Source organism: Rhinatrema bivittatum, unplaced genomic scaffold (genome assembly GCF_901001135.1).
Source record: "Rhinatrema bivittatum unplaced genomic scaffold, aRhiBiv1.1, whole genome shotgun sequence".
Taxonomy (NCBI): domain Eukaryota; kingdom Metazoa; phylum Chordata; class Amphibia; order Gymnophiona; family Rhinatrematidae; genus Rhinatrema; species Rhinatrema bivittatum.
This window is the reverse complement of record NW_021820565.1, coordinates 235,040-256,723: the sequence shown is the minus strand read 5'-3', so window position 1 is coordinate 256,723 and position 21,684 is coordinate 235,040. Positions and strand designations below refer to the sequence as shown.

The following is a 21,684-nucleotide window of genomic DNA, read 5'->3' as shown; positions in this document are numbered from 1 at the left end:
TCTGCATGTGAAACAGATGTGATAAACGGATGCAATGCATTGGCTGGGAATCGAACCCAGGTTGCCCTTCTCTGGACTGCCTCCATCCTGAGCACAGTACTCCAGTGAGGCCTCATCAAGGCCCTGTACAAGGGGATCATCACTTCCTTTCTCTTACTAGATATTCCTCTCTCTATGCAGCCCAGCATTCTTCTGGCTTTAGTTATCACCTTGTCACATTGTTTCGCCGACTTCAGATCGTTAGACACTATCACCCCAAGGTCTCTCTCCTGCTCTGTGCACATCAGCCCTTCACCACTCTTCAAATACAGTTCTTTTGGTTTTCCACACCCCAGATGCATGACTTTGCTTTTCTTGGCATTGAATCTCAGCTGCCATATCTTCGACCACTCTTCCAGTTTCCTTAGATCCCGTCTCATTCTCTCCACTCCTTCCGGCGTGTCCACTCTGTTGCAGATCTTAGTATCATGTGCAAAAAGACAAACCTTACCTTCTATCCCACCCGCAATGTTGCTCACAAAGATATTGAACAGGACTGGTCCCAACACCAATCCTTGCGGCACTCCACTTAACACCGCTCTCTCTTCAGAGTAAGTTCCATTTACCATCACACATTGTCTTCTGTCCATCAACCAGTTTGCAATCCAGGCCACCACCTTGGCACTCATTTTATTCACAAGCCTCCTGTGTGGGACCGTATCAAAAGTTTTGCTGAAATCCAAGTAGATGACAGAGCGTTCTTCCTAGATCCAATTCCCTAATCACCCAATCAAAAAACTCAATCAAATTTGTCTGACAGGACCTTCCCCTGGTGAATCCATGCTGCCTCTGGTCCAGCAATTCTCCCGACTGTAGATAGTTCAGTTTTCTCTGTTTCAGCAGCGACTCCATTACTTTTCCCACCACCAAGGTGAGGCTAACCGGCCTGTAGTTTCCAGCCTCCTCTCTTCTCCCACTCCTGTGAAGTGGGACCACCACCGCTCTTCTCCAATCACTCGGCACCACTCTTGTTTCTAGGGATCTATTGAACAGGTCACGCAGCGGACCCGCCAGCTCATCTCTGAGCTCCCTCAGTATCCTGGGATGAACCTCATCAGAACACTAACCTAAGCCACAGCCGTGGATCAGCAGACTCTGAGCTGATCTATTACATTCCCTCAAAGGCAGTAACCTCTCTCTCCATTGGGGAATGCAACTGAACAGCAATTTTATGCAGTAATGTAGGAAAATTGGTTCCTACCTGCTAATTTTTGTTCCTGTAGTACCACAGATCAGTCCAGACTCCTGGGTTTTGCCTCCCTGCCAGCAGATGGAGACAGAGAAAGTTTCACTGACACTGAAACATAACCCAGGGTGCCACCTGGAGGCCCCTCAGTATTGACCTGTACCCAAGCCAAGATGACAGCAACAACTATAAATTTCTAAGCAAGTTTCTAAACAAACTTGCTCCCCTCCAACGAGCCAGAAGGTGAAGTTGCCTAAAAAGACAACAGAAAACTCGTTTCCCAAATTTAACATAAGCGATCAGCATTGAAAACCAACAACTCTGCACTATATACAAAGAAACAGTACGAGCGGCAGACTCCACACCGCTCCCCCCCCCCCCCCCAGTAAATGGGCGGGTCTCTAGATTGATCTGTGGTACTACAGGAACGAAAACTAACAGATAACAACCAATTTTCCTTTCCCTGTACGTACCCAGATCAGTCCAGACTCCTGGGATGTATCTTATCGGGTGGGACGTGGAGAGTTCCGTTCACTAAAGCACATGGAAGCCGGAGCCCCGACATCCAAGTGACAATGCCTAGTAAAAGTGGGCAATGACTTCCCAGTAGCCACCCAGCACATTTCATGCGGAGACACCTGATGTGACTTAGCCCAGGAAGTTGCCTGAGAACGTGTCAAGTGCACCCCTAAACCCCCCCAGCAGTGGGCACACTTTAGAAATGTAAGTCGACTTGATCGCTTTCTTCAGCCACTGCATAACAGAGGTCTTAGACGACTTATTTCCCTTCTCTGGACCGCTCCACAGTACAAAGAGGTGATACGATGTACAAAGCAGAGGTGCAATCTATGGAAATCATAAATGACCTTTAGATTCCTCAATAATGCATGCCTCGAATCTAAGAGCCTAAGGCTTCCCTGCATGAGGCATAGAGGAATCCAAATCCATAAAAGCTGGAAGCTCTATTGTCTGACTAAGATGGAATGCCAAGACTACCTAAGGTAGAAAAGAAGGCACCATGCATAAAGATACCCCCGAATCAGACATCTGTAGGAAGGGATCTCAACACGATAGAACATGGAACTCAGAAATTCTCCTGGCTGGACAAATAGCAACCAAGAAAACCACTTTAAGAGTCAAGTCTTTAACCGTAACTCTCTTTAGTGGTTCAAATAGAGCTTCACAAAATGTTGGGGAGGTACCCGTACTGGAGAAGGTTTTCATGGGTAATGATTCAGATGGACTGAACCAAATCATGGTGAACCTAGAAGATGTGGTAGGCCTGATTGACAAACTGAAGAGTAGTAAATCACCTGGACCGGATGGTATACACCCCAGAGTTCTGAAGGAATTAAAAAAAGAAATTTCAGATCCATTAGTAAAAATTTGTAACCTATCATTAAAATCATCCATTGTACCTGAAGACTGGAGGATAGCTAATGTAACCCCAATATTTAAAAAGGGCTCCAGGGGTGATCCGGGAAACTACAGATCGGTTAGCCTGACTTAAGTGCCAGGAAAAATAGTGGAAAGTGTTCTAAACATCAAAATCACAGAACATATAAAAAGACAAGGTTTAATGGAACAAAGTCAGCATGACTTTACCCAAGGCAAGTCTTGCCTCACAAATCTGCTTCACTTTTTTGAAGGAGTTAATAAACATGTGGATAAAAGTGAACCTGTAGATGTAGTGTATTTGGATTTTCAGAAGGCGTTTGACAAAGTTCCTCATGAGAGGCTTCTAGAAAAAGTAAAAAGTCATGGGATAGGTGGCGATGTCCTTTCGTGGATTGCAAACTGGCTAAAAGACAGAAAACGGAGAGTAGGATTAAATGGACAATTTTTTCAGTGGAAGGGAGTGGGCAGTGGAGTGCCTCAGGGATCTGTATTGGGACCCTTACTTTTCAATATATTTATAAAAAATCTGGAAAGAAATACGACGAGTGAGGTAATCAAATTTGCAGAGGACACAAAATTGTTCAGAGTAGTTAAATCACAAGTAGATTGTGATAAATTGCAGGAAGACCTTGTGAGACTGGAAAATTGGGCATCCAAATGGCAGATGAAATTTAATGTGGATAAGTGCAAGGAGATGCATATAGGGAAAAATAACTCATGCTATAGTTACACAATGTTAGGTTCCACATTAGATGCTACCACCCAAGAAAGATCTAGGCGTCATAGTGGATAACACACTGAAATAGTCAGTTCAGTGTGCTGCGGCAGTCAAAAAAGCAAACAGAATGTTGGGAATTATTAGAAAGGGAATGGAGAATAAAATGGAAAATGTCATAATGCCTCTGTATCGCTCCATGGTGAGACCGCACCTTGAATACTGTGTACAATTCTGGTTGCCGCATCTTGAAAAAAAGATATAGTTGCGATGGAGAAGGTACAGAGAAGGGCAACCAAAATGATAAAGGGGATAGAACAGCTCCCCTATGAAGAAAGACTAAAGAGGTTAGGACTTTTCAGCTTGGAGAAGAGACGGCTGAGGCGGGATATGATAGAGGTGTTTAAAATCATGAGGTCTAGAACGGGTAGATATGAATCGGTTATTTACTCTTTCGGATAATAGAAAGACTAGGGGGCACTCCATGAAGTTAGCATGGGGCACATTTAAAACTAAATCGGAGAAAGTTCTTTTTCATTGAATGCACAATTAAATTCTGGAATTTGTTGCCAGAGGATGTGGTTAGTGCAGTTATTATAGCTGTGTTTAAAAAAGGATTGGATAAGTTCTTGGAGGAGAAGTCCATTACCTGCTATTAATTAAGTTGACTTAGAAAATAGCTACTGCTATTACTAGCAACGGTAACATGGAATAGACTTAGTTTTGGGGTACTTGCCAGGTTCTTATGGCCTGGATTGGCCACTGTTGGAAACAGGACGCTGGGCTTGATGGACCCTTGGTCTGACCCAGTATGGCATGTTCTTATGTTCTCTAAGGACTAGATTCAGATTCCAAGATGGACAAATGTTCCGCACCTGAGGACACAAATTCTTAGCTCCCTGACGTAATCATAGAACATCTGGATGTGTGGACAGAGGACACCCTTGTACATTACCCCCAGAAACAACCCAATGTTGCTACCTGGACACTCAGAGAATTAAAGGCCAGTCCCCTGACCAGAACCTTTCTGTAGAAAAGCCAAAATATGTGACACCATAGCCTGAACAGACAGAGGCTGCACTCCATTAAAAGCAGACCAGGACTCGAAGGTCCTCCAAATTTGCACATACGTCAAGGATGTAGAAGGTGGAAATAACCGCTTTGGAATATCCCCTCCAACTCAGTTTTCTCTTCTCAGAAGTGAAGCCACGAGACAAAAGTGAGTTACCTGACCCAAAAATATTGGGCCCTGGTGGAAAACAGTCGACAGAGGTCCAAACCTCAGAAGCCCATCTATGGCCATGTTGATCAGATCTGGGAAGCATGGCCAATGTAGCCACTTTGGAGCTTCCAAGATCACGTTGCCTAGATGTTTCTCTATTTGCCATAGTCCCTTGTTCACCAGAGGCCACGGGAGTGAAGACAGAAGAATACCTTGAGTCCACAGCAGCACCAGAGCTCCTTTGTACTGTGTTCTATTCAGCAGCTATAAAACCACGACACCTTGGTGTTCTCTTTGGTCGGGATATCCCCATCTTCTGTAAATAAGACACATCGCTGTCTCAGACAGCTCCCATTCCCCAGGGTCTAACTTTCTCAGACTGATAAAATCCGCCTGAACGTAGTTCACTCCGGCAATGTGAAACACTGCCAGCCACTCCAAGTGCTGTTCTGCCCAGAGAATCAACTCCCGGGCATCTCAAGCTGCTGCCTGATTTTTGGTTCCACCTTGTCGGTTGATGTAGTCCACCGTCGTCACATTTTCTGATAGGATCCATACTGGAAAGCCACGTAACCTTAGCAGACAGGCAAGCAACACAAAATGCACCACTCTCGTTTCTACCAATTGATAGGCCATGAGGCCTCCTGTTTCAACCACTGGCCCTGCACCAACTGATCTTGCCACACCGCGATACATCCAGAGAGGCTTGCATTGGTGGTGACTATTATCCAATTCAAAATCTCCAATTCCGAACCATGCTCAAGATTGATGTGAGTAATCACCATGAAAGACTTGTCCCTGGCTTCCCCCTCTAATGGACGAGGAAGATGAAACTCTTCCAATAACAGATTCCAGTGGGAAGAGAGCCCCCTGAAGAGGCCACATGTGTGAAAGCCCAATGCATTAATTGCAATGTTGATGCCATGGAACCCAGACCCGTAAACAGTCCCAGATCCTGGGCACCGAAAGCTCTAGCAGAAGCCTAATCTGACTCTGCAATTTCAGCACTCTCTCTCTTTGAGAAACTCTTTCTCCACCAGTGTGTTGAACTGAGCTCGTAGATACTCCAGAGTTTGTAAGAGGACTAAATGGCTCGTTGCTAGGTTCACCACCCATCCTACAGACTTCAAGCACATTGATACTTTTTGTACTGATTGTTGACAGAGGTCATTTGATTTTGCATGAAAAAGCCAGTCATCAAGATATGGATACACCAACGCACCCTCTTTTTGCAATGAGGCTTCCCCCACCACCATCAACTTGGTGAAGGTACGTGGAGCCATCGCTAGCTTAAGGGAAGGGCTTGAAACCGAAAATGTTCCCTTAGGACCATGAACCTCAAGAATCTCCAGTGCTCCAGTCTGATGGCTATGTGCAGTTATGTCTCTATCAAGGCGAGAGATGCCAAGAACTCTCCCTTGTGTACCACCGCTATGACAGACTTCAGAGTTGGATCTCAGATTTTCCATCCAGAAACGGGGAACCTTGAGAGCTGCATTTACCTTCTATAAATCCAATGACTCTTGATTTGGATTAAGGGGGAAAAAGAAATAAGATGCTTAACTTAAAATTAACCTCCGGCCACACTAAGCGTGTTCAAGGTCCGAGCCATCAATCTCACCTATGGCACTACCAGCACCTCAATGGCAAGCAGGGGAATAGACCCTCAGCGGCACGGAGCCAACACCCGGTCTCCTCCTCAGGCAGAGAAGCTGCTGAAAAACCCCATCGCTGAGCTCCCCGAGCTGCTGAGATAGCTTCCCCCGCTGGAACCTTGCTGCTGCACAGATTCCTCCTAGTTCCTTGTTCTCTCTTTTTTTTTTACTCTGAGAACAAATAAAGATACCTAGAAACCAATACTTTCCTTTTGTACAGAGGTTCAGGTTGCAGGAGTGCAGGCCGCATGGTAGATCAGAAAAGAGCCAGACCACTGGCTATATCAGTCTCCTTTTGCCAAACTTTGGCAACCCACCCAGGATAAACCATATAAAAGGGATACCTCCAGTGCTCCACTGTCCACCCCATAGACCTCTGGACGGAGCTATTAGAAGGGTCACTAACCCCCCTGCTCGTTCCGTCTCAAGCCAGGGGGATGGCCCCACCAGAACCTCACAACTCTCTGGGAGGATCCAGAAATTTTGTCTTTTAATCCTTTTTTTTCTCTCTCCAAGCTGCAGGTTTTACATCATCTCCCATCTGCTGGAGACAGAGAAATACTGAGGGACTGCAGGTGGAACACTGGGTTATGTACAGTGAAACTTTCTCTGTCTCCATCTGCTGGCAGGGAGGCAAAACCCAGGAGTCTGGACCGATATGGGTACATACAGGGAACTATGCCATAAGAGGGCTGGTACTGCTGCTTGCCACGCTGACTTTAAGAGCGCCGTGATGGGCTCTGGGTTCTTAGAGGGGAACATCTAGGAGAAAGGAAGCTGGCGACCCAGGAACATGGAACGCGATGTACAGAGGACCAGGAGTTTCGCAGCCGCTGGCATGGGCGGATGGCGATTTGCACGTCTACACTGGCTGCCTGAAAACTGTGCTCCTTCAACATGGCTAGGAGCGGGCAGGGTGTCCCACAACACACGCATCTCTTTAGCCTTATTCAGGGGGAGGCGCTTCCGTGGGATTGGAAAATAAGTGCACCTGGGTGGGAGTAGAGGGGGGTGGGGTGTCTGGCAACTTTCAAACTGTGCGCAGAAGTGTAAGGCCCGCAGGCAGCTTTTTATCCACAGACTTTGCATCAGTTTTCAAAGGGGAAAACCGTTCCTTCTGAAAACTGAGTCAGCTATTTGTGTGGGAAATTTTTACCCCGGGAAAATATCCTAAGTGCCAACCCCTCCCCATCCCCCGCACTCCACTCACTTCTGTGCGCACGGGATCACCAGATGTGGACGTTTCCACAAATATCGGAGCACGCAGTTGTCAAAGACACCCCACACTCCCCTCTCTCTGTGCTCGTCCTCCTCTGAAAAACCAGAAGGGATGGTCCCACCAGGACCTGCCAACCTCCTGTGAGGCAATTTCACCTAATCTATCCTCTTCTATTTCGTCTTCCTTTATTTATTTTTTTTCGCTTAGGTACAGAACTGCAGGTTTTGCACCTCCTCCACCCGCTGGAGACAGAGAAAACACTGAGGAGCTGCAGGTGGCCCACCGGGTTGAGAGGCAGTGCCTGCAAAGCTTTTCTCTGTCTCCATCTGCTGGGGGGGAGGCAAAACCCAGGAGCCTGGACTGACCTGGGTGCGTACAGGAAACACTCTTTTTACTCAGCGACACTGCTTTGAACACTGCCCCCTGAGAAGGTCATTTTCAGAGGGACTCCTGCAGGTAACGTAGCGCCTTCACCCACATAAATGGCCCTATAGAAAACGCCACGGCCGATACAAGTGTAACACTGCGGGCCGACCGCATTTCATTGCGAAACCTTGGGACCCCCGCGGCCGGGGTTCCTCCCTGCCTACCGAACTGCTTCCCCCGAAAGGACAGCTGCCCCTGAGGGGTCCGGGAGGAAGGAGACCTATACGAGGGTCCCGAAGAACGTGGAGGACGCGACTTCCTGGAACCGCAGTTCCGAAGCCAGAGGAGGCTCCTCGCTGACCCTGGCGAGACCACAGCTCTGGAGGCCGTCCGGAGCAAGTCATACAGAGCATCTGCGGCGATCCGCCTGCCGCGCCTCCTCCTCCGACAGATCCGCGTTGGCCTGGAGAACCTGGGCCCACCGGAACCCAGCACGCAGCGCCAAGTTACTACAAATCGCCGCGCGCACCCCCAAGGCCGACGCCTGAAACACCTGCTTAAGCTGGAGTTCTATCCTTCTATCCTGGATATCCTTGAGAGCGGTCGCTCCTGTAACCGGGATCGTTGACCTTTTAGGTACCGCCGACACCGCTGCATCCACTCCGGGAACTCGAAGAAGCGCCAGGGTATCTTCTGGTAATGGATACAACTTGTCCATGGCTTCACTCACTTTCGGGCCCAGCTCCAGGGAATCCCATTCCCGGAATAATATATCCGCAGCCGAAAAGGGGAACGGGGAGGCCACTGCTGGGCCGGTGAGCTCGAAAGGACCGGATCCATCTTGGCTCCCGGTCTAGACTCCACCTGTGGGGCCTCCACCCCCAATTCCTGCAGGATGGTCGGAATAAGGGGAGCCAACTCCTCCCTCCGGAACAAGCGGACTACTCTGGGGTCATCTCCATCCACTGCTGTACCTGTGCTGGTACCTGGCAGGCCTGACCCCTCTTCCACCGGCTCAGGGGCTGCGTCCTCCGAACAGGAGGACCCGGAGTCTGTCTCCTGCGGTCTACCCCGCATCAGGCTAACATGCTTTGGAGGATCGGAGGGCTTCCCAGATCCTTTCCCAGCTTTCCTCCTCTGCTGCCTAGATCTTTTGAGGGAGGACCTTCCTTAAAAAGAACGCGAAAACCGAAGAAAAGGAGGCCTCCGAATCAGTGGAGGCCGTTTCCGCACTGACCTCAACCGGAGAAGCAGCCCCCCCCCCGGGGAGGCCTCCCCGGGGGCTCGCTGCTGCGGGGAAAGTGCCGGAGGGAGACCACCATTTGCTAAGGCCTTCCTCGTGGCTTGACTAACTGCACCCAAAATGGCCGCCGTTCCCGCGCTCCGCGGGAACGGCGCTCAGCGGGAACGGAACAGCTGGGCTATCCCCTGCCTGCTCGTCGCACGGCGGCCCCGAGGCTGGTCGAATCCAAGCTCCCCGACCTGTCTCGGACGGCCCCTCGCCGCCCGAGACCCAGGCTGAAAACACGCCGTCCCTATACAGGCGTGCGCGCCGAGCCGCGCGCGCAGCAGGAGGCTCCACGCGGCATCCCCCACGCGACCGGCAAGGGCCCAGAAGGGATCTCCACTAAAATCAACCCCCCCCCCCACGGAACAAAGCCGCGAAGGACGGAGAGCCGGCATCCCCCACGCGACCGGCAAGTGCCCAGAAGGGATCTGCACTAAAAATCAACCCCCCCCCCCCCTGGAACGAAGCCGCGAAGGACGGAGAGCCGGCGAGGCGAGGAAGCCGCAAAACAAAAACAAAACAGACTTTTTTTTTTTTTTTTACTTGCGATCGCCGCTTGGACGCTGTCCCTGGTCCTGACCTGCCTGCTCCAGTGGGGGTGAATGAACCGGGCTCCCCGGTGTCACCCCCGACGCTGCTGCCAGCAAGGGCCGGGTCCTCGACCCTCAGCAGCGGCCTCTACCAGGGGGGGATGGTCCCCTCAGAACCTCCCAACCCCCCTGGGAGGCTCTCAGGACGAGGGAGTCTTCTTTCTTTAGATGAAAAACTTCCAAAAACCAAATTCTTCTTATTTAGATGAAAAGTTTCCAAAAACCAAATTGAAAAGGAAAAAATTCCAAAAACCTGACTAACTACCAGAATCAGTGCAGGCAGAGGCTGTGACTGCACCTGCACCACCTACTGGAGACAGAGTAAGACTGAGGGGCTGTGACTGGCACAGGGTCATATATGACTCACACCGACAAGTTTTGCTCTGTCTCCACCTACTGGTGCGGAGTCACAACCCAGGTGTCCTGGACTGATCCTGGTACGTACAGGGAAGGTCATTTTCAGAGGGACTCCTGCAGGTAACGTAGCGCCTTCACCCACATAAATGGCCCTATAGAAAACGCCACGGCCGATACAAGTGTAACACTGCGTTCCTGGGCACGTTTTGCGGGTGCATGGAAGAGGCATTCTGGGGTTGGGACGCATGCAGGCACACACTTTGAATTTTTAAGAAGGAAGCACGTAAATTCTCTTGGCAAAACTATACACTCAAAACAGCAGATGTAAAGCATGTATGCATCGTTTTGAAGAGATAATTATCAGCACAGACCTATGCGCGTTAAGTCCACTTTGAAAACTGGTGTAACTCAGTCACGTATTTTCTGGCTAACACACGTAATGCTACAAAGTTACCCCCATAATGTCTGTAGTACGTGCCCCGCTGCCTTTGCCCTGTTCCAGGGATAGATCCAAGTCCCCATGCCCGCTTTTCCCAAGCAAGGATTCACTGCCCATGGGATGAGGGCTTTCAACCCCTGGGAATCGTGGCAGATCCTCTCCCAGGACACGTACCTGGAACTGGACGGTCTCCTGCATGGCCCCAAGGTGCACGGGGATGTGGGGCGCGTTGGACACCAGTCCCCCATCTGGCCCGAAGAGCGCACACGAGAAGTCCAGCCTCTCCTTGATGTTGGTAGAAATAGCGGTTCTCTGGAGAATTCGGCCCATTTGCTCTGCCAGGAAGGGGAGAAAGGCAGAGATAGTAACACGGTAATGACGGCAGAAAAAGGAAAATTGGTTCTCACCTGCTAATTTTCGTTCCTGTAGTACCACGGATCAGTCCAGTGGTTTGGACTGATCCGGGTACATACAAGGAAAGACCAAATAGTCCATCCAGTCTAACCAGCAAATTTCTTATGGTAGTAACTGCCACTCCATATAGGTTTCCCCCCCATGTTTCTGTTAAGGATAATAAAGGAAAATTGGTTCTTACCTGCTTTATTTTCGTTCCTGTAGTACCACAGATCAGTCCAGACTCATGGGTTTTGCCCTGTCCGCCACCCAGTTCCGCAACCACAGCAGCCGCCTCGCCGAGACCATGGATCGAGCGGAGGTTCGTAGCAGATCATACAGCGCGTCCGCACTGTAGGCCACGGCTAGGCTAGTACCAGAACGTCAACTACCTCAGCCCCATACTCTCGTCTTCTACTGAAAAACAGAGCTGCCTTCGCATTGAGATGAGTCGCCATTAGATCCACATGGAGACAGCTCCACCTCTCGCGGATGAGCTGAATCGCTGTCTCGGACAGCTCCCACTCCCCTGGATCTAGTAATCTGCAACTTAGAAAATCTGCTTGGATGTTTTTGACCCCTGCGATGTGTGACACTGCTATCTGCTCCAAGTTTTGCTCCGCCCAAAGAATTAGCTCCTAAGCCTCCTGGCCCACAGTTCGACTCTTGGTTCCTCCCTGCTGATTGATGTAGGCTACGATCATCGCATTGTCCGACAAGACCTTCACTGAATGACCTTGTATCAACGGCAGAAATTCAAGTAAGGCTAACTGCATTGCTTTAGTCTCTAACTGATTGATAAACCAAGGCGCTTCCATTGCGGACCAACTGCCCTGAGCAGACTGCTGCTGACATGCCGCTCTCCATCCAGAGAGATTGGCATCGATAGTAATTAGCCAATCCAGAACCTCCAGATCGACACCCCAAACTAGATTGGACGTCAGCAGCCACCAAGACAGACTGTCCCGCGCAGTACCCTCGAGAGGTAAGGGAAGATAGAACCCCGAGAGCGGATTCCACACGGCAGAGCTCTCTACAGCGGTCTCATATGTGCAAAGGCTCCAGAGTTGAAGCCATCAAACCCAAGACCTGCAAATAATCCCAGAATCTGGGTACCAGTAACTAACAAGGGTCGGACTTGACTCTGCAACTTCCAAACACACTCCTTCATAAGAAACATCTTGCCCTTCCGCATGTCGAACCGAGCTCCCAAATACTCGAGGGTCTGTGATGTGAGGTGGCTTTTTGCTAAATTCACCACCCAGCCGAGAGATTCCAGAGTATCTATCACCTTCTGCATGACTGGCAACAAACATCCTCTGACTTTGCCCTGATGAGCCAGTCATCCAGGTAAGCGTGCACCAGAACACCCTTGTGCCGTAATGCCGCTGCTACCATCACCATTACCTCTGTGAATGTGCGGGGCGCCATGGCCAACCTATAGGAAGAGCCTGAAATTGGAAATGCTGACCCAGCACCATGAACCGCAAAAACCTTTGATGATCGGGCCAAATGGGAATGTGCAGGTACACGTCCGTCAGTTCCAAAGAAGCCAGAAAATCTTCCTTGGGCACTGCTGCAATTACCAACCTCAGGGTCTCCATCTGGAACCTCGGAACCATCAGCACCACATTTACCCATGCCAAGTCCAGAATTGGGCGGAAAATGCCTGCCTGCTTTAGAATGACGATATAAATGGAATACCTTTCCTTGCCTCTTTCGCCCTAGGGAACTGGAATCACTGCCTCTAATATCCACAACCAGTCTAATGTCTCTCGCACCACACGTTGCTTTTCCAAGGACCCGCACGGGGAGACTAGAAACAAGTCACGAATGGGCTGAGCAAATTCTAACTCGTAGTTGTCTTACTACGCTGAGGACCAATTTATCCTGAGTAATTTTGGCCCACTCCCCGTAAAAATGTGTCAAGCAACCCTTTATATAAAGGGAATGGAGGAGTGGACCACCCTCACCTCATTGCGAGGATTTAGCTCCCGTAGCTTCATCTCCTGTGGAAGCTCTTGAAGGGCCTCCTCAAAAGGGCTGAACCCAGGAACGACCTCAGGCAAAGATCTGCTTCTGCGAACCTGGGGCTCCTCTCACAGGACGAGACCTCCTAACATCTCGAAAACGCAACAGAGTCTGAAAAAAACACTTGCCCTTTGGCTTGGAAGAGAAAACAACTCTCCCCACTTGTACGTCTGCGTCGGGAGCTCCCCACTGCCGTTCCACCAGCTTCTTCACAGATTTATGAAAGGGGAAGGCACTCGCGGAACCCCCAAGCCCATCCAGCACCAAGTCTGCCCCTTCCATGTCTGAGTCTTCTTCCGGAACCTTCAGCCCAAGCTCCTCTAGCACCTGAGGAATCAAAGGGCCTAATTCCCCCCTACGGAACAAACGGACCACCTTGGGATCATCCCCCTCAGAAAATCGAGACTTCCTCTGGATTATCCCCCGGAACTGTGCTGGCCACATCCAGATCAGCCCCCTGGTCCTGCAACAACAACGCCCCTTTTGTATGATGATAGGGAACGTTCATCCAGAAATCTGTAGAAAAAGCTTCGAGTGGACGGCAAAAAAAAGAAACAAGGAAGGGTGTCTGGACTGATCCGTGGTACTACAGGAACGAAAATTAACAGGTAAGAACTAATTTTCCTTTCCCTGTACGTACCCGGATCAGTCCAGACCGTGGGATGGACCAAAGCATACAGGGAAATACATTTACCTATGAACAATCCTCTGTTTCCAGGCACTAACGTTTGCAGTAAGATGATCGCACTGCTATGCAATAGTTAGTCCGACACTGAATCTGTGAAAGTGAAGAGCTACAGAGGCGCATGCTTACTGAGGGGGAAACCGAATACTGATGAGGAAAGAGAAAGCCCTTGGTGTTGAAGTACCCAGCAGTGATTCGTTCAGACTGGCACTTTGAGGGACCAGGAGAGGATTCCCACTTATGCACGAGTGAAAGGATTCAGCAGGATCTGGGGTACAGCTGTGCTACTCTCCATTATGGCTGCTTACACAATTCTGCAGCAGGTACTGGGAAAGAACGCATTCGGCCGTGTCCGCAGAGGATGCCATGAATTTTTTTTTTACACTTGCCGCTGACCCTGGTCCTGATCCTTCTGCTCCAGCGGGGGTGAGTGAACCAGGCTCCCCGGTGTCACCCCCGACGCTGCTGCCAGAGACAGGCCGGGTCCTCAACCCTCAGCAGCGGCCTCAACCAGGGGGGGTGGTCCCCTCAGAACCTTGCAACCCCCCTGGGAGGCTCTCAGGACGAGAGAGAACTTCTTCCTACTACTTCTTTTTGTTGTTGTTTTTTTTTTTTCTCTTTTCTTCCTTCTTAAACCAACAAATCCCTGACTAGTTAACCCAACTACCCAGGGACCGTCAGAGACTGTGGGTGAACCTGCCCCATCTGCTGGAGACAGAGTAAGACAGAATGTCCAAGCGGACTTCCTCAGTCGCCATCGGCTGGACCCAGGAGAGTGGTGCCCGACAGGTCTTGCTCTGTCTCCATCTGCTGGTGCGGAGTCACAACCCAGGTGTCTGGACTGATCCGGGTACGTACAGGGAATTAGGATTTACTCACCTGCAATACTCATGAAGCGATGGGAGAAGATGGAGAGCTGTATGGTGTCCAGCTCGGGGCCGATGGCGCACGGCTTCCCGCTGCCGATGGAAATCTTCACGTCTCCGAGATCAGTGACAGCGGCCGTACAGTCTGGCTCCACCAGGATGGTACTGAGGAGGCGACGACAGGACAAAGAATTACACAAGACCTGGAATGAGGAAGGGGAGATGCAGGGAGCAGGGGAAGGCCTGGATCAAAAAGGAGAGATACAGGAAGTGAGGGGGAGATACAGGAAGCGGAAAAAGGGATCAAAGAGGAGAAATACAAGGAAAGAGGGAAGACATGGCACCAGGAAGGGGATATATATAGGGAGTAACCAACAATGGACGTTCTGGGAGCCATAGGCTAAGGCTGGGAGTCCATCCGAGGATCCAAGGTCACAAACTCTGCAAGCACTGGCGAAAACCAGAGGAGAGAGGCGTGGCAGTGAGTCGCGAGACCACCATGACCGAGCAGCTGCATGGATTTTATCCAGTACAGCAGTGACCTGCCTGCCATGGCATCAGACGCATACCCTGGAGACAGCTGCAGGCTGAACTGGAAGGCTTTATTGAGGATGAGGGCCTGGTATGGTCTCCGAGGTGATCCCCCTCGGGCTCAGTGAATATCCATAGAGAGAGAGAGATCCCAACCCAAGGAACCCTTGGGACCAGGAAATGAGGGTACAGATACCCAAGAGCACCCCCTCCCCCCCAAGCCCTTGCTACAGCCATCCAAACAGGTGGGGGCGAAAGAATTCATCCTGAAGCTCTCTCAGGAAAAAAGGAAGGGCTTTGCTAGGGCCTTTCCTGGCCTATGAGACCCACTGTGAGCACCATAGCCAAGCTAGGTATGTGGATGCAGAATGCCCCCTGCACGGACTGTGCCTTTATAGACATCCCGACGGAGGTAAATGGGGATGGGGGAAGGTGACTTTGGGTCAGCCAGAACTTTGCTAGTTCAGAATTTGTTTACTCCCCCAAGTTTAAGGACCCAACAGCCCCTCAACATTGCGAGCACGCACGGTTCATGTCCAGGCCTGTCCTAAAGTAAGGCTGAAAGCGGGAGGAAGAGAGACCATGGTCCTAGTGGTCACTAGCTAAAGGCTACCTGTCCCAGTACTCTTTGGGAGAGACTGGCCCATTTTCATGCCCCAATAGGAACTAAAGTCCAAAAGAGGCTCAGTAAACCCAGGAGTGATGTCTCCAGAAATATATCCCAGTACGTTTTAGGCATGGAAGCAGAAAAAAAAAATGACACTGAGACAAGCAGGTTCTCTGAGCTGCTTTTAAATCTTAGGCCCGACTGTCTGCTTTTAGCCTCATTAACTTTCTTTTTTTTTTTTAAACCACTGTCTTGCTTTATGAAATGCTCCATGTCTCGTCCCGTATGTTTGTCTTTTTAGACTGTAAGCTCTGTTGAGAAGGGACTGTGGTTTTTGGGTGACTGCACTATTGCGTGTAGCGCTATAGTGCTGTTTAGTAGAAGGTTCCCACAGAGAAAAAAAAACCCACTCCTCTCTAAGGACAATACCCGGAAGAGGGGTTTTCAATCCCTTAACGCCTGTTAAACCCACGTGCAGGTTCCTCTCCTTGGCGGCAGGTGGGCTGTAGTTCAAGGGAAACCTCTAAACCCTAACTGGGAGAAAGCTTTTCCATATTTTGCCATTTAAAATAACCTCCTCTGCTGGGCAAATAAGCAGCGGAAAAACGAGGGAAATATCCCATCAGCTTCCAATCCCGAAGGTTTGTTTTTTGGGGGGGGGGGGTTTTTAACGCCAACGCGCTGCCGCTGTCTCATGAGATCCCCTGGGCAGACCATCTGAGAAGAGAGAAGACAAGAGAGCATGCCGGCCTGGTGAATATGCAGGTATTGCCAGCTTTAGTACCAGTCAGGCCGCCCGGGCAGGAAACGGTCTCTCTGACGCCCCAGTAGTCAACACCTTGTTGAAAGGAAGGAGATAGATATGGTGGGATCCCTTGAACTATCTCCTACTGGCTACAGATTTATCCCAGTGATTGCGAACTATGTCACCCGATATCCTGATGCCTTTCCCTGGAGGATGGCCCCGGCCAGGCAGGTGGCTACTAAATGGATTGAATCTTTTTTTTCCCCCCAGCTGGGACTGCGGAAGTAAATTCTCACAGAACGAGGCACCAATTTTACGTCTAAGCTTACCCAGGAAACCCGAGGGAGTTACAGATGAGATTAGTCTGGACCTTGGGTCTACCAACTGCAGAGGGACAGGCTGTTGGGGAGGTTCACCTGAACATTCAAGGTTTCCCGCTTTTAAAGTAAGTGTACGGTGAAAGCTCAGGGGTATATTCTCGACTTGCTGAAAGAGATTTGGAAGGGGCAGTCGAGCATTGCCAAATCAGTATTCCAATACATTTTGGAGCTCTGGGGACATTTAGACCTAGAGGGTAGACTGGCCCAGGAGAATCCGAAAAATACCCAACGGAACCAAATTCAGTACTGAAAGTCGGAAAGTCCATCTCAGAGCACAACCACTGGGTGACCGGGTAATGTTGCTTCTGCCCACAGCTAAGAATAAATTCATAGTCAAGTTTGATGAGCTCTGCCAAGAGGGTAAGTAAATGTGAAATTAGACTGCCAGGGATTAAGAGGAGGAATCAGATATATCTGTTATTCCAAAACTCTTACTTAACCTGATAAAGCCAACAGGTGATTATGCAGACAGAAAGTGCCCACAATTTTTGTGCCACAAAAAAAAAAAAAAAAGCAGGTTCAGTTGAGAGAGGAAGGTAAGTATCAGGGTAACGGATACAACAGAAACAGGCTCACGGGGCGGATACGGTCCAACCCAGTATTTGGATCTCTTCTGCTCTGCATCAGGGAAGAACGCGTCAGGCTGCGAGGGGACAGACTCGGCTAATTAGAAAAGCTTGAAACGCTCGCAGGGAGAGAAGTCCGTTTTTTGCGGTGCAGAGCCAAGGCTCTGTACCAAAAGGCAGGAGACTATGATAACTTCCAGTGGAAACGACTTGTTTATACATTGCTTTGCTGCACAGAGACTGTGTTGTGTTCACCTTTTTCTGCTGCGAAAGGCTTTTTTTAATTTATTTTGCCTTTTTGCTGAGACAAACCGTATTTTGCTTAGCATTTTCTGCTCGCCAAACAGTGCTGGAAACCCAGATATACTGTACAGTGGCTTGGCTTTAAATAAAATCCTTATCAACTGTACACAAGTGGCAGACTCTGGCTGTCCTAAACCCAACCCCAAAAGGAAAAGTGGTTCTTACCTGCTAATTTTCGTTCTTGTAATACCACAGATCAGTCCAGACTCCTGGATTTTGCCTCCCTGCCAGCAGATGGAGACAGAGAAAAAGGGTTGACTGATGCTACATATAACCTAGCGTGCCACCTGCAGTCTCTCTCAGTATTGACCAGTACACCCAAGCCAAGATGATGAAAAATAAACACCAACAACTAAGACTCCAAAAAACCCCTTCAACGAGCAGGGGAAAAGGTAAAGCCTCAAAGGTGGAAATCTTTCCAATAGTAATCAAGGAGAACATCATTGAATCCCTCAACAACTCTGCTATTACAGGAACGAAAATTAGCAGATAAGAATAAAATTTTCCTTTCCTGTGAAGTAGTTAAGCTTCCCTACATAGGGTGGGACCGAGACAGTCCCGCTCGTAGAACGCTCTCCCCAAATCCTATGGAATCCGGAGGCCGGACATCCAAACGATAACGTCTGGCGAAAGCGTGCAACAATTTCCAAGTAGCCTTTTGACAAATCTCTTGCGGGGACATGTGTTGCAACTTGGCCCAGGAGGTCGCTTGAGAGCGAATCAAGTGAGCCCTCAAACCTTCTGTTACGAGGGGACCCTTACAAATGTAAGCTGAGGCAAGGGCTTCCTTTAGCCAGCGGGCAACCATAGCTTCAGACGCCTTACACCCTTTCTTCGGACCATTCCAAAGCACAAAGAGGTGATCTGAAAAACGGAGGCTGTGGTGCTGCTGTGGCCTCCGGAAATTCTGCTTTGTGTTTTCTCCATAGCCACTAGGAAGCAAGGTGCTTCGGTGGATAGAACAGCGTCTAGGACAGCTAATTCTGGTTGCCCCGTATTGGCTGCATTTCGTTCACAGATCTGGTCAATATGGCAGTGGATAGGCCTCTAAGATTCGGACACCTGTCAAGGCTTCTTCACTAGGGTCCGATTATTTTCGGATCAGGCAGCTCACTTCTTTCTTGTTGCTTGGCTTTTGAGAGGAAACATCTGAGACGGAAGGGTTATTCCAAGAGTTACTCTACAGGATAAAAGACCATCCACATCCTTGGCCTACATGAGGATTTTGAGGGTTTTCAAGTCACTCTCTCTCCACCATTTACAGGATGCCGATCTCTATCAGTCCCCACAACACAGGAAACTGAGCGACCCAGCTAAGAGCAGCCCCATCAAAGCTGAAGTGTTGACTGCTCTGTGCCAGATCCTCAGAACCTTCCCCCCCCAAAAAAATCAACAAATAGGGTGATAAGCAAGGAAAATTCACTTCTCTGTTCCGGAGCCTTGAGGTACAGGCCGGCAGCAGCCCAGGAAGAGAGGAGGTTCAGAGGAATGAGGGAGCCAGCACCACTGGCTTTCAATCCTCCTCAGGAAAGGACGAAAGCAACCCAAGGATGACAGACTCCCCTGCTTATCCTCAGTCGACCAGGAGGATTAACCTGCACAAGGGACCTGCCCACTTCTGAGAGTAAATTATCCAGCAAACCAGCCGACTGCAGGTTTTACACCTCTACCATCTGCTGGAGACAGAAATACTAAGGGACTGCAGGTGGCACACCATCTTACATGCCAGTGTCAGTGAAACTTTCTCTGTCTCCATCTGCTGGCAGGGAGGCAAACCCCAGGTGTCTGGGCTGATCTGGGTATGAACACTTAGGGCACTTAGAGAAGATAAGGCAATCGCGGAAAGATTAAATGATTTTTTTTCTTCAGTGTTTACTGAAGAGGATGTTGGGGAGGTGCCCGTACTGGAGAAGGTTTTCATGGGTAATGATTCAGATGGACTGAATCAAATCACGGTGAACCTAGAAGATGTGGTAGACCTGATTGATAAACTGAAGAGTAGTAAATCACCTGGACCAGATGGTATACACCCCAGGGTTCTGAAGGAACTAAACAATGAAATTTCAGACCTATTAGTAAAAATTTGTAACCTATCATTAAAATCATCCATTGTACCTGAAGACTGGAGGATAGCTAATGTAACCTCCATATTTAAAAAGGGCTCCAGGGGAGATCCGGGAAATTACAGACCAGTTAGCCTGACTTCAGTGCCAGGAAAAATAATGGAAAGTGTTCTAAACATCAAAATCACAGAACATATAGAAAGACATGGTTTAATGGAACAAAGTCAGCATGGCTTTACCCAGGGCAAGTCTTGCCTCACAAATCTGCTTCACTTTTTTGAAGGAGTTAATAAACATGTGGATAAAGGTGAACCGGTAGATGTAGTATACTTGGATTTTCAGAAAGCGTTTGACAAAGTTCCTCATGAGAGGCTTCTAGGAAAAGTAAAAAGTCATGGGATAGGTGGCGATGTCCTTTCGTGGATTGCAAACTGGCTAAAAGACAGGAAACAGAGAGTAGGATTAAATGGACAATTTTCTCAGTGGAAGGGAGTGGACAGTGGAGTGCCTCAGGGATCTGTATTGGAACCCTTACTTTTCAATATATTTATAAATGATCTGGAAAGAAATATGACGAGTGAGATAATCAAATTTGCAGATGACACAAAATTGTTCAGAGTAGTTAAATCACAAGCGGATTGTGATAAATTGCAGGAAGACCTTGGGAGACTGGAAAATTGGGCATCCAAATGGCAGATGAAATTTAATGTGGATAAGTGCAAGATGATGCATATAGGGAAAAATAACCCATGCTATAATTACACGATGTTGGGTTCCATATTAGGTGCTACAACCCAAGAAAGAGATCTAGGTGTCATAGTGGACAACACATTGAAATCGTCGGTTCAGTGTGCTGCGGCAGTCAAAAAAGCAAACAGAATGTTGGGAATTATTAGAAAGGGAATGGTGAATAAAACGGAAAATGTCATAATGCCTCAGTATCGCTCCATGGTGAGACCGCACCTTGAATACTGTGTACAATTCTGGTCGCCGCATCTCAAAAAAGATATAATTGAGATGGAGAAGGTACAGAGAAGGACTACCAAAATGATAAGGGGAATGGAACAGCTCCCCTATGAGGAAAGACTAAAGAGGTTAGGACTTTTCAGCTTGGAGAAGAGACGACTGAGGGGGGCTTTGATAGAGGTGTTTAAAATCATGAGAGGTCTAGAACAGGTAGATGTGAATCGGTTATTTACTCTTTCGGATAGTAGAAGGACTAGGGGACACTCCATGAAGTTAGCATGGGGCACATTTAAAACTAATCGGAGAAAGTTCTTTTTTACTCAACGCACAATTAAACTCTGGAATTTGTTGCCAGAGAATGTGGTTCGTGCAGTTAGTATAGCTGTGTTTAAAAAAGGATTGGATAAGTTCTTGGAGGAGAAGTCCATTACCTGCTATTAAGTTCACTTAGAGAATAGCCACTGCCATTAGCAATGGTTACATGGAATAGACTTAGTGTTTGGGTAATTGCCAGGTTCTTGTGGCCTGGTTTGGCCACTGTTGGAAACAGGATGCTGGGCTTGATGGACCCTTGGTCCGACCCAGTATGGCAATTTGTTATGTTCTTAGCGAGGGAGGTTTCGCTTCCGGTTGCCTTACCAGCAGCCATTTTGCATGGCGATGGAGGGCCCCGTTTGGACCTTCTGACTCCATGGGAAGCCGCAAAGCTGCTTCCGTTCTGTCCGATTCACTGCTGGCCGTGACAGTCACCTCTCAGGGTACGTATAGGGAAGAGGTGGCGACTTTGCCAGCTAGGTTTCCTAATTTTCGACTGGCTCCTCAGAGAACAAATCCGGCAGCAAGCTCACCAGTACCCCTTATTGATACAACATACATCTTGTTTCCACGGGTGAGCAGCTCATCGCCTGCTCCACCAGCTGCCAGGCTCCCTCCTTACCTGTTCTTGTCAATGATAATGGCCGGGCCAGGGATGGCGTGATCACACGACAGCTCCTCCAGGAGGTAGACACTAGTGTCCAGGTAGCCATCCTCGAAATAGCACTGGGTGACCTGAGGGGGCAGAAGGAGAGGTGA

At 49.1% G+C, this 21,684-nt stretch overlaps 1 protein-coding gene across 4 annotated transcripts in view; it reads right to left on the bottom strand.

Annotated features, from left to right (window-relative positions):
- OPLAH (5-oxoprolinase, ATP-hydrolysing) overlaps nt 1-21,684 on the bottom strand; it is a 174,772-nt gene that overhangs the window by 75,022 nt on the left and 78,066 nt on the right. For all 4 annotated transcript variants that reach the window (XM_029586143.1, XM_029586140.1, XM_029586141.1 and 1 more), the window contains exons 15-17: nt 21,548-21,660; nt 14,463-14,614; nt 10,649-10,809 (exon numbers count right to left, since the gene is read on the bottom strand). In XM_029586143.1, the coding sequence (XP_029442003.1) occupies nt 10,649-10,809; nt 14,463-14,614; nt 21,548-21,660 (426 nt within the window). The remainder of the gene's footprint in view (nt 1-10,648; nt 10,810-14,462; nt 14,615-21,547; nt 21,661-21,684) is intronic.